At 39.8% G+C, this 12413-nt stretch overlaps 1 protein-coding gene across 12 annotated transcripts in view; it reads right to left on the bottom strand.

The window, feature by feature from the left end:
- Positions 1 to 12413, bottom strand: part of LOC118279234 (protein lingerer) — a 36888-nt gene that overhangs the window by 18230 nt on the left and 6245 nt on the right. For 5 of the 12 annotated variants that reach the window (XM_050698361.1, XM_050698366.1, XM_050698368.1 and 2 more), the window contains exons 2-11: positions 11501 to 11667; positions 8335 to 8409; positions 5389 to 5511; positions 4924 to 5032; positions 4114 to 4329; positions 3497 to 3579; positions 2931 to 2987; positions 2080 to 2094; positions 815 to 922; positions 257 to 448 (exon numbers count right to left, since the gene is read on the bottom strand). In XM_050698361.1, coding sequence (XP_050554318.1) covers positions 257 to 448; positions 815 to 922; positions 2080 to 2094; positions 2931 to 2987; positions 3497 to 3579; positions 4114 to 4329; positions 4924 to 5032; positions 5389 to 5511; positions 8335 to 8409; positions 11501 to 11623 — 1101 coding nt within the window. In that variant the 5' untranslated portion in view covers positions 11624 to 11667. The remainder of the gene's footprint in view (positions 1 to 256; positions 449 to 814; positions 923 to 2079; positions 2095 to 2930; positions 2988 to 3496; positions 3580 to 4113; positions 4330 to 4923; positions 5033 to 5388; positions 5512 to 8334; positions 8410 to 11500; positions 11668 to 12413) is intronic. The other 7 variants (XM_050698365.1, XM_050698367.1, XM_050698363.1 and 4 more) reach the window with 7 other exon arrangements.

Here is a 12413-nt window from a genome sequence, read left to right as displayed (position 1 = left end):
GAACCAAGCGTAATATACATAAATATTATCAGTTCGTCAATAAGGGTTATGGTTTGTCCAATTACCGTTGTTGTCATAAAATTAATTAACTGTACTTATAACAAGTGTTTGCGCTGAATATTCTTTTTGGAGGAAAGGTAAAGGGTTATAAAACATCACGAATTGATCATAGCTCTACTGCTCACACCGGCTTAGCCAGTAGTACTGGTATATAATTGAATGATTCTAGGAAGGTCATAAAGCCAAAGCAGTGTACCTGGTGGTGCATCTGGTGGTGGTAGGTGTCAGGCGCGGGCTGCGTGTCGGGCGGGGGCGCGGGCGCGGCGGCCGGGGGCGCAGGCCCCGCGCCCCCGGCCGGTGCCGCCGGGCCCGCCGCGCTGGCCGCGCCCGCCGCCGCCACGCCCGCCGCCGCAGCCACCGGGGACTGCCGGCTCACTGAGTTTATTTGCTGCAAGGGAACGGAAACACTAATTACAATTTTGTTGTAGATTTCGTCTATTGTGCCTTGTTTCTGTAAAATAACCAAAAAATATATAAAAAAAAACGTTTCTCATTCCAGAGTCTTTAGGTAAATTCTTGTGTTCTGTCATATCAAACGACTACCAACCGTACTAAGCTTAAATGTAGATGGATGAAAACGGAAAACTGTGCAGGGAACAATGAAATAAACAGGAATTAGTAATGTGACCATACAAATGTGGAATTAGAAGACATCGTGCCGCCCCAATATGATGAAATGAAGATGGAAAAAGCAGTCATATTGCACCAACCCGAAACAAGTAAATAGAGAAGCATGTCGTGCGTGTATGTTTACCTCTCGCAGTTGGTGGTGCGGGTGCGCGGGTATGTGCGCGGAGTTGTGGTACGTGTATGTGGGTATGTGCGCCTCCAGCGGACCTCCGCTCTCCGCGCCCTCCCACTCCTGTACCCACAAGGAAGGAACTCAGGTTACCCGCGAGAAGGACTAATGTAAACCTTGATTCCACGTACAAATGATAGTCTAGCCTTTAGTCTCAATAAACTAACTATTGGTAGATTTGGTGACTAGAAACAGAATGAATGGTGTGGTTTTTGGAGTAAGATGGCAAGTGAGTAGACAGATTCCCGAATGGTAAGCAGTTGACGCCGCCCATGGACACAGCAATACAAAAAATGGGACTGGAACCTTTGATTAGGCCTCCAGTAACCTCCGTCATACAACGCAAGAGTTGTTTCACGACGGTTTTCTGTGAGGCTGTGGTATCACTCCGGTCGAGCCAGCCCATTCGTACTAAAATCTAGCTCTCCTACGTGAAAAAGTGTATACTAACTAAATCTACCAATAGTTACTTTACTGAGACTGGCCGTAAGAGTTAAGCAAAGGGAGTTTTAATAGAGCCCACCAGATAGATGAAGACTTTAAGAAGCTAATACCCGTTTTCACCATCCCCACCAAGATTTTAAGAAACCTCTAACGCGACGTCTTGCGTCAGCGATCTAGACGCGAAAGCGATGCGGTACATCGCGGCGCGAATACAACAAACTGTCAAAATGTATTGATGTGACCTACGGCACCAATCGCACGTGCGAACTCAATCATACGAGGTTACTGATTCGCGCGAACTAGACGCGGTCAGAAACAAAACGAAACGATTCATATGCACGTAAAATATAATTATGTAGACTTCGCAGGGTGCCGCGTCATACCGCATCACTTTGAATTCGTGCGTCACTGCACCGCTTCGCGTTCGCTTCTAGACCGCTAACGCAGGACGCCGCGTAAGCTAAGATAGGTGACATTTAACGACATTTTGTTTTTCTCTTACTGATGTGTAAGTACAAGTAAGGGGTTAGTTTAGGTGCTAGTAATTTTAAGTTAATATGGTTTAGGGGTGGTTGGTGAAAACAGCCATGAATTATCTAGTTAGTTGGAGTATTAGTATAGAGCCCACAAAGCATTAGATACAGGAGGAAAACTCTAAAAATATCATGGATCACAAAATATTTCTTTTAGTACAATTATTTGAAAACTATCTTTAATACAATGGCGTTAGGAGGTTTTTAAAATTTCGTTTTATTTTTGTTTCTACGTATACTTACTTTAGTTTCCGTTGTCTGAGCATGACAAAAAAGTAGTATAGTTAGTCATTTGAGAGGTTTAGTATGCAATTATAATATTAAGTAATTAAAGGTAAGTGAAATTAATGAGGATGTAAGCGTGCAATTGAAGACACCCGTGCATACTCAATACTCATGTAAGCAAATTAGAGCGCTTTCAAATTGAGAGTTTGTCCAGCGTAGGCGTTCATTCATTTACTAAACTATATAGACGTCGCGACAACACGACGCAAGCTCAGCGTTTGAGCGGCGCGAACGCCTACGCTGAACAAACGCCCAATTTGAAGATACGCTTATAGTGAATAAATATCGAGAGGCGAATAAAGACGGAAGAGATGTGAATAAGTATTGGAAAAATCTTCATAGTATCTATTTATTGCTCATCTATTTCTATTGACTCTATTCGCATACCGATTTTTATTCACCCCGTTTTACAGACAGAAATGATAATGAATTTGATGATTCAAAAGTGGAAAGAAGAAGTTATAGGACAAAAGTTGTTGTGTGTGACTAATACTAGTCCAGATAGATAGTTACTATTATATCAATAAGCGTAGTATAATACAAGTAGCATAAGTTAGTTAAAAACACCGTTTTACTCACATGAAGTAACAAGAAAATTCTACTAGTTTCGAGTCACAGAGCGACTCTTTTTTACGAGTAGCTTGCGTAGACGCGGCGACTTGGCCTCTTGCAGCCTACTGTACTCGGTAGTAGCAGAGCTTATCTCATTATTTGACGTGAGTAAACCGGTCTTTAATGAATGAATTTAGCAAGTAAGGGTTTGACGACGGTGATTGTAACAAAATGTAATATAATTAGAGTATACGCACCGTCCCGGCGGGCGGTACGTCAGCGGGCGGCGCGGCCGCCGCGCTCGGGGTGAACACCTGCAACACGACACCCCACTATACTCTGTGCTCGCATATACTCTACACACACACATACACTACTCCTCCCTCTCCCTGTCTCACACACATCACATCAACTGCAGCAACACTGCTGCCCAGTGACCTCTTCTCGCATTGCGATTTGAGTGAATGAATGAATCACCATGCTTGTTTAATGCAGGTTGGCAATTTCAAACTTAAAATTACAAATTATAGGTCCAGATTTTCCTTCACCCTATGTCAGTCGTGTTTAAATAAATTGAGAAAGTACATCACATCAGCATGAACAGCCTAACAATGGCTACTGCTGACCAAGAACCTCTTCTCGCATGGAGAAAGGTTTGAACATTGATTACCACGCTTGTTAAATGCGGGTATAAAGGAAAGTCATATTGGTACTCGCTTATTTTTTTAATTTGTACATTTATAACTTGACAGACAATAATGAAATGCACATCGGAACCATTATTAATTTATATTAATTTAAAATAATTAAGAATAATATTCACCTTGGTATCTGATAGGGAACCGGACCACTCCTCGTTGTCCCAGTCTTCTGTGGTGGGGAATGTGTCGACGATGTTGTTGCCACCTGTAGCAATTAATTAATTCATTAAATATTCATATTTATAGAAAAATAATACTATTTCGTAATTTATTTGCTAAATATTTCAGAGAAAATATGGGGCACTGGTTTTGGAAGTGAAATTATTCGAAATTTTACTAATGATAACCTCTTGTCTGTCAGTATATGAGACACAATAGAAAACACATTGTGTCTCGCGTAGATCTGCGTTCCGACAGACAACGGGTTTTTTTTTTTTTTTTATTTATTTAAAGGGCTTTGTCGCTTGGCGACCATATCGCCCAGTGCAGGAAAAACAGACAACGGGTTGAATAGCGTTTTGACTGTTTAACAATATAAGGCTTCTTCACAGAATGAGTAGTTAATGTTAACCATAAAAGTAACATAATCATAACCATAAGTGATCTTATTTAATTTGGTAAAAAATAACATTCGTTTAAAGGTATGCGGTTCATGTTAATTGACCCTTCTTGTGATGGGGGGTGTTTCTTCTGAATAATTAAAGCAGTGAGTAGGTAGACAGAAGTAAGGTGTCCATACCGGCGGGCTGCGGGTCGTTCCAGCAGTGTGTGTCCCGGTCGGGGCGCAGCCTGCGGGGCGGCGCGCCCCTCGCGCCCCGTGCGCCCCCGCGGCCGCGCGGCGCGCCCCGCCCGCCGCGCCACGAGCCCTCGCCCCGCGCGCGCTCCCCGCCCGGTCCCCGCTCCCCGCCCGGACCGCGCTCGCCGCGCTCGCCACGCTCGCCTGACCCTCGGCCTGCTTAAACAAACATCTCAATTATTATCATTGTGGCGACACATTGACAAGTAACAAATGACAGATGACAGAAGTCGCACATAGACTATCGACGAGCAAAATCAACGGATGACGTCATAAATATCCTGCATCGCACATATGAAGTTTACATGCAAATTAACATGGATAGAAAATCCCAACGAACAACAGTTGGGCAGAAAGCCCGCCAGGCATGATCACCTCGCCTGGTCGGAGGATCCTCCTTTTCTTAGGGAACTTTACTTGCTGTTCCCTAAATCATTCTTAAAACCATTATATTTGTCCCATATAACGGCCAAAATAGAAGCGGATTCATAGTAAAAAGCGCCCTAGACGAGCATTTCATAGGTGCCTTTAATTTTTTTGCGCCACCGTACTCTAAACAGTTAGGCAAGCATATCCCGCGACTTTCCTCTAACCCTTGACAGTTACCTAGTTTACCTTAAGGTTAAATGTACTGTTTTACCATAAATTTAATATACAATTTTCAATTTTAATGCTTTGATTATGCCAACATAACGTTAGATAAAAATAACATTTAATGATATAGACAAAGCTAGTAGTTTAGGAAATACTTACGTGGCCTGGGTCCGGAGCGACTGCGTGGGTCCCGTGGTGGGTCTAACTCGCCGTTGCCTGCGGGGGCTGGTGGCTTCTTTTTCTTTTTCTCACTTGTTTGCCACTCGCCCTGTCAAACAAATACATTTAACGTTATAATAAAAACTGTCATACAAAAACAGTACGATCAGTAGACCAAACACATGGACTTATATCTCTCCAATCTTCCCAAGATTTCCCCTATAACCCCCAAAAGGCCGGTAACGGACTTGTAACGCAGTTCTGGTGTTTCGAGTATCCATGGGTAGCGGCGATTGCTTACCATCAGGTGATTCAACTGCACGTTTACCAGCTTACACCATAAACAATAATCAGATAACCCATTAGATCTTTTGCCACCCTTTCCAACTGCACGTTTACCGGCTTATACCACAAAAAAGACCCACCTTATGTTATAAAAAAAAGTTATAAGGCACAGAAACATACCTGTATCCGCTGGCTCTCCTCGAGTAGCAGGTTGCAGGCGAGGACCATGTCGTTGTCCGAGTCGTGGAGTGCCGAGCACACTTCCTCCTCGGTACGACACGTCATCTCCATCAGCTCCAGCACCTGATGCAAGTGAATATGCACTTTATTACAATCATATTGACACCAATATCACTTAACACTTAAGAATAAGAGATGTCTAATTTCCGCTAGTCTTTTTATAAGCACACCATATAGTACCAGGTGGTATTCTCATGACTTCGTACTACCTTTGCCTATTAGAGAATTAAAGATCACTCGACCAATATGGCAGGTACCGATTGAAAACCTAATGTAATCGACATGGCAAGCTGATGTGATAGTAGACCAGTCTTATATGTCACATATCTCATGACTGTTCGTTTCTGAACACGTATTATAATAAATGTGACAATTTGTGAGCTTGTGTGTATGTTTGTTACTCAATCATGTCAAAACAACTGAAGGCCGCGGGATGAAATTAGGAACAGGAGTAGATTATAGTCTGGAAACAGCACATAGGCTTTATCCCAAGAGAACTCGAATGAAACCTGTGGCAGAATCCATTTCATAGAAATGAGTAGAGCAACTAGCTTAATTTATTTAAACAGTTCTAAAAAGTAGAAAATCGCAACGTAATTTAAGTTGCTATAGCAACGAGCTACAAAGGGCTTTCTGATGATCACTTCCAATAATAAATCATGCGAGTCAGAATCTGCAATTGAAGATATTCACTCAGAGGTCAGAAGTTAACCAATCAAGTTTGATTAAATGCTAAATTGAACATGTAGGCTTGTTAAACTGCACTGATATGCAATTTAGTACTTATGTACGTACTAACTTATACCAGTGGCTTCGCTGGCATTCCCATGGGATAAAAAGACTATGTTTTATTCCAAACCCCTGTCCCAAATTTCATTCCAATCCCTTCAGCCGTTTTGACCTGTTTGGGCAACAAACAAACTCAAAAACTTTCACATTTATAATACTTATTATGTACGTATTATTCAAGTTGTGATTTAATACAAGAGCTGATCAAGTAGAACGAATTTATTGGAAAATTTTACTCAAACAGCTAGATTTTGGGTATGAAAAGCTCATTCTTGTAAAAGTAAATAGTTCCGAAATGCTATTGAACTTGTCTTTCACTCCAGAAACAAGACACTGACTCAACGCTCTCTGTTGATGCCAAAATATTAGCTTTCTACGTTAGTCATTCTTAGTACTCCCCTGCGCTTCCCAAATAGTAGCAGTAGGAATAGCATTTGAGTTGTTCCGCATAGAAATCTGGACGTAGCCACAGCTACGGACTACCTAGCGGGTTTACTCGAAAAGCAGGAGTAGGAACGGGGTGGTTTTTAGTCAGGAAGAGTCTGACACTCCCTCTTGCCTCGTTCAAGGCATTAAAAAAAGCCACTGCTTAACGGACAAATTTCACATGCAAACCCTCTATCGGTCGTTTATAACCGATCTTTATCCAAAATCTTTTGTTCGAGATCAATTTTTGACATTACTTGTATGGAATTTCTGCCACAAACTGAATGCAGGTACAATTTCACTAGCGAAACTACACTACAATGATACACCGTCTCCCATAGCCCACATCCTTGCATCGCAACGTTTGATTACGTTGCAGTATGTTTCTCAGGCGCGACGGAAGTCACTAATATACTCGAGTAGGTACTACACTTGCATTTTTCCTGTAACCTCGATACAATGTTGCTACAACCGATCGGATTATTGTTAAGATGAAGAGGGATTAAATTTGATTACTTTGTTAGTAATCGTGACTTTTATGTCAACAAGGTGTTAGGTATTCGGTGGAAAGGTGTACTAAATTGTATAGTACACCAAAGCTTTCTATAACTGGCGTTAAGCTAAATAATGACTGTGTAAATAGTGATCAAGGGCCTGAATGACTGACGCCCGAATACTGAAACGCTACTCAATTTTATGTTGTACTTAAATATCGTGCTATCTCTTTCTTTTATCAAAACTTTGTAGTGACAGAACTATTCTTGAGATCGTCTTAAAATTTGAGTATTACAAGAACATAACATAGGTAATAGCACATAGCCAATAAAAGCACATCACGTTTGCATGCTCATTGAATGCTATGGCAGTGGTTTCCTGGACTACAAGCGACAGAGGGAAGGATTATGGAATTATTTTCAAATTACTTTTAGAATTTGCAAAGCTAATTCGACACTACGTAATGGTTGGCTGTAAAACTGTGCAAATTTTTACTAATAAAAAAAATATATGTGGATGTTTTAGAGCATAATATTACACACAAACACCAATCAAAATGATTTCTTATGGCTTATACACAGTCATATAAATCCCAGCTACCTATGTACATTGAACGGCTCGCGTACCGAGCGGCGATGCCGTTACGTTTCCCACGACACCGGCGTGTAAACGCATATCAAATCTATTATTGTGTGAGAAAATACTCCAGTTGGTGAAGTACTTATACTACTTGTAATATTATAGTTGATGCCTGTTATCTGTTATACAAGAACGGGGGTAGAGAGAGGTGTGCTTTTGTAGCTATCATTGTTTTAAAAGTTGTAGCTATACACCTTACGATATAACATTGTTTATTTGTTGTTTTATAAGTTGTCCTTATAGCGGCTTCACACCTTACGATTTTACAGTTAAGTAAAATTGTTGAACTGTAATTTAACTGAATCGAATCAAGAATAAACAAAACTGCACTGTTAGACCGTAAGGTGTATGGACCTATGATTTAACTGTACACTCCGACTATTTGGCGCTCTGATTGGCCGACTCGAATAAACCAACCAATCAAAACGCCGAACACGCTCTCGTTTCGGTTAGGGCTGGTGAGAAATGTATTTTTTTTTAAATTACCTGTGACGTCACCATATAAGTAAAAAAAAAATATTAATATGAAAAACTCACCATTCTTCGAACGTCAGACGCGTCATCGCTTTTACGATCGATCATGTGTGCCATGCGGAGCTGTTCTGTTGTAGCCTGCGAACAAACGTGATACAGGTTAGCATTGGAATATGATTCTGAAATACCAATTCTATTATACATGTGTTTATAGTTTAGTTTACCCTGTAATCTAGAAAGCTTAGGAACAAAAGGATAAGTTAGCAATATACTGTTTTGATCCCACATTGCCTCATACTAGGATTTTGTCCTGTATCGTGGATTAGTTTAAAAACATACAATTTCAAACAAGTATACACAAATAATCATTACTAGAGAAAATAAGGATGATGGCCGTCATCATCCTCGTATGAAAAATAAAAATCTATTTAGTCCGTCAAGTAGTTAATCAAAAAATATTTACTCGTATTTTTTATTTTGTCATATAAGATAACAATACTTAGATAAAACAAATCAAAGTTTAGGAGTCGGAGCAAATACGTCATTTCTACGTAAATAATATACCTAGAAATGCCGTCAAACGATATTTCAAATCAATATATCATCGAAAGTATTTGTTTCCGTAAGAAAATAGAAAATACGTGTCTAATGTTTTAAAATAATCTACAAGACGGACATTAAAATAAAAATTAGTCATCTACCCTATTGTACCCTCGAAATAATTTGACTGCACGTTTTTAAACGATACCCCAGTCTAGCTCAACTGGTTTACAAACCTAGAATATAAGTTTAACACACTTATTCCACCGATACAATAAATATAGGTCACAATACCCCTACATGGGAACTCCGAGTTAGAACAACGTAACAAGCACACAACTACATTGTTGTAATTTGTATTACGCGCGCCCACGTGAACTAGGGTTGCCAGTACCTCTACCGTGAGTTTGAAGCAATAGTATTTGTCGATAGTCGCTAGCGACGACGTAAATTTTTTGTATGACAAATTTTAGTTCCACAGATGACCGGTAGAGGCGTTGTAAAATTTGACATCCAAAAAATTTACGTCGTTGCTAGCGACTATCGACAAATACTATTGCTTCAAACTCATGGTAGGGGTGCAAGTCAATAAAATAAGTAATAGGGAACTAATTGGCAACACTTTTTGTAATTTAAGTGTATTGACGAATGTTTTAAAGCGAAAAAGAAATTATTTTTCAATTTCCAGATTAATTAACAATGATTGCACGTAACCTTAGCTTTAGTACTATGTTTCGTACGGCTTACATTAAAAAACAGAACAATCAGAAAATGGTATAATGATAGCAGGTATAGAGGCTATTTAATAACCTATCCATGGGGATTAACCCCAAACCTACACTTTAACAGCACTCTACTTGATTGGTACAACACACCAATTTCCATTTTGAAAATTATTTTTGTTGACTATTATTTCAAGATATCAATGAAACCTATTAACATTTTCCCCAAAGTCAGCCTTGGGTGAGCCGAGAGAGCGTCAGATTCTTACTGACTACAAACCACCCCGTTCCTACTCCTGCTTTGAGCCGGAGCCCCGGTAACCCGTCAGGTTGTCTGCAAATCCAGGTAAAAAGATTTTACCTGCCCTCATCTGGATTTAATTTTGATTTTCTTAATAAATTTAATTGTCCATATTACTTTAATACTACACTAGTTTCTGCTAGCGGCTTCGCCCACGTTCCCGTGGGATAAATCGTATACCAAACATCAAAATCCGTTCAGTGGTTTCAGCGTGATTGACGGAATAACACCCAAACAACTATACTTTCACATTTACATTAAATATTAAGTGTGATTTAGGAGTCGAGGCAGCCCTAGCCGCACCCCTGGTTTACAAGCTCGTCCGTAGCAACGGTCGAGTATCAAGTTCTCATTATATTGCAAAACAAATGATACAAACAATTATTACCGAGAGCTTTGTAAACAATACCAGACTATTTCGGTAAATCATTATTGATCGGATATTTTTTGACGGATTCGGTGTACGAAATGTTGATCAAGTTAGAAAGATATTCGGAGAGGTACGCATAAACGTACATAATTAAGGCCATTTCTTATAAATAAGCTGATGGGTGGCTGGTCCTTCGTAAATAGGAATTTGTAAAAGGATTTAAAAAAGTAAATAGGAATTTACGAAGGGGAAGACGTATGTCAGGTAGAAGACTTTTGCTGGCTGCTATGATAATGATATTAATCAAGACAAACTAGGAAAGCCACGAGGTAAGCGCAAAGCAGAGCACTTTTATTACCAACCCTAGTCTTCACTTGGGTGCCGTAAGAATCGAATAAGGAACTACACATTTGACAGAGACCGGACAGCAGCGCTCTCTGACAAACATGAACCTTTTAAACTGCGATCTCCAACCCGTTTGCCAACCGTGGAGATTAGGGCAAATTATGAGTTAATGACCCATAGTCCAGCATTAGAGTCTCATGGATTGTTGATGATGTTATTATGTTATCTCAAACCCGCCAAGAATTGAGATTATAGCAAACCCTCTTATGTAGAGGAGGCATATAGTCCATCAGTAGAACGACATCAAAAAAAAAAGAAAGAGAAAGAAAGAACAGCATTAACATATTAACGTTTTCGTATCGCGTAATAAAACGAAGATAAGTCGGTATAATCGTAGATATGACAATAACAGCGGCCGACCTTGACGGCGTGACCCGAGTGTCATTGACCCTGGGCTTAGCGAGACGTGCCGATTGCTCACCAACTTGAAGGAGAAAATTTTTAGCAAAATTTTATGCAATACCTTCTAAACGTATACATTTTACGTGGGTTACCAGATTATTCTTATAGACAGATTGAATTACGATTTGATTTTCTTGAATGGAAGTGCGTGGGTGTGGATTTTTATTGAACTTTTCTTACGCCTAATCACTCATTTTAACGTTGATAAAACGTATTTTTGTAGTTTTTTGCCTTTTAAATACCAATTTCTGGCTAAAATTTCATTAAAACTTTTGTTAAAATCGTCTAGAAACTACTGATACTACGAATATTGTCTAATTCGTAGTTTATGGCCACCATAAAATCATCCTCAAGACATTCGCATAAACATAAGTACTTCATACATTACCTTGGCAAACTTGGTCTTTTTGGGTTATTTATGAAAAGGGGGGAAGGGTTATGATTTTTGCCGATTGTACTAAGTAATTTAGTATGGTGTTCACCAATTACCTGTGGTTTCACCTTCTCCTTGCTCTGGGTTTTGTCTGTGCTCTTCCGGGTCTCCTGTGCATGCTTGCCGTCCTTAGCGCCCCCCTTCGCACCACCCTTGGTGGCGCGCGCACCCAAACTCATCTTTAAACTATATACGTTATATTTACAGCCTCTATTTACAATAGCTGAAATAAAATAAAAAATACATTAGTATTTTATGTCATTTTTCCATCAACTTCTCTATGCAACGCGGTCCTTTCGTGTCTCAAAAGACCATACTTCTGAGAGTTGATTCCCTTTTGGAACAGAATTATTAAAACCCAAGTTATAAATGGTGCTGTTGGTTATTTCGTCAATAGAAAAAAAAAGCGGTTTTACTTCATCCTACAATGCGATAATTCTAAAACATTTTCGTCAATAATACGTCCTATACCAATCCACAGTAAGTAAACATACTAAGACACGCAATACCAACCCTTCGCGTCAAAAATAGATTTACGAGCTATCCTAAGACATTTTGGGCGATAAGTCTACTAGAACCGGGTCAAGAGCCTAAAAATATCTCAAGGACGATATACCTTTAAGACACGGTTGCCAACCAACATGAATCGGTATTATTAGAGGGAACTTTACCAAAATTAGGGTGTTATCCGCACCACCTACACAGCTCAAACCAGTTTCAATCATTCGTTCGTGTGATTACCAAAATAACTAAGGAATGCGAAGCCGGATATCCTTTGAGTGAGGTAATGTTATCGGCGTACTAACTTTAAGTAATGAGCGTCCAATGAAACTGAATGATTTAAAGTCTGTTGATACATAGAAATAGGTATATGCCCCATTTCCAACAAGACCAAATTGGAAATTGCATTTAGCCTAATACCAAACGGGACAAACGCAGATGTTTAAAAAAAATGTTTGTAAACATACC

Source organism: Spodoptera frugiperda, chromosome 14 (assembly GCF_023101765.2).
Source record: "Spodoptera frugiperda isolate SF20-4 chromosome 14, AGI-APGP_CSIRO_Sfru_2.0, whole genome shotgun sequence".
Lineage (NCBI taxonomy): Eukaryota > Metazoa > Arthropoda > Insecta > Lepidoptera > Noctuidae > Spodoptera > Spodoptera frugiperda.
The sequence above is the reverse complement of the archived record's forward strand: the minus strand, read 5'-3'. Positions and strand labels throughout refer to the sequence as shown.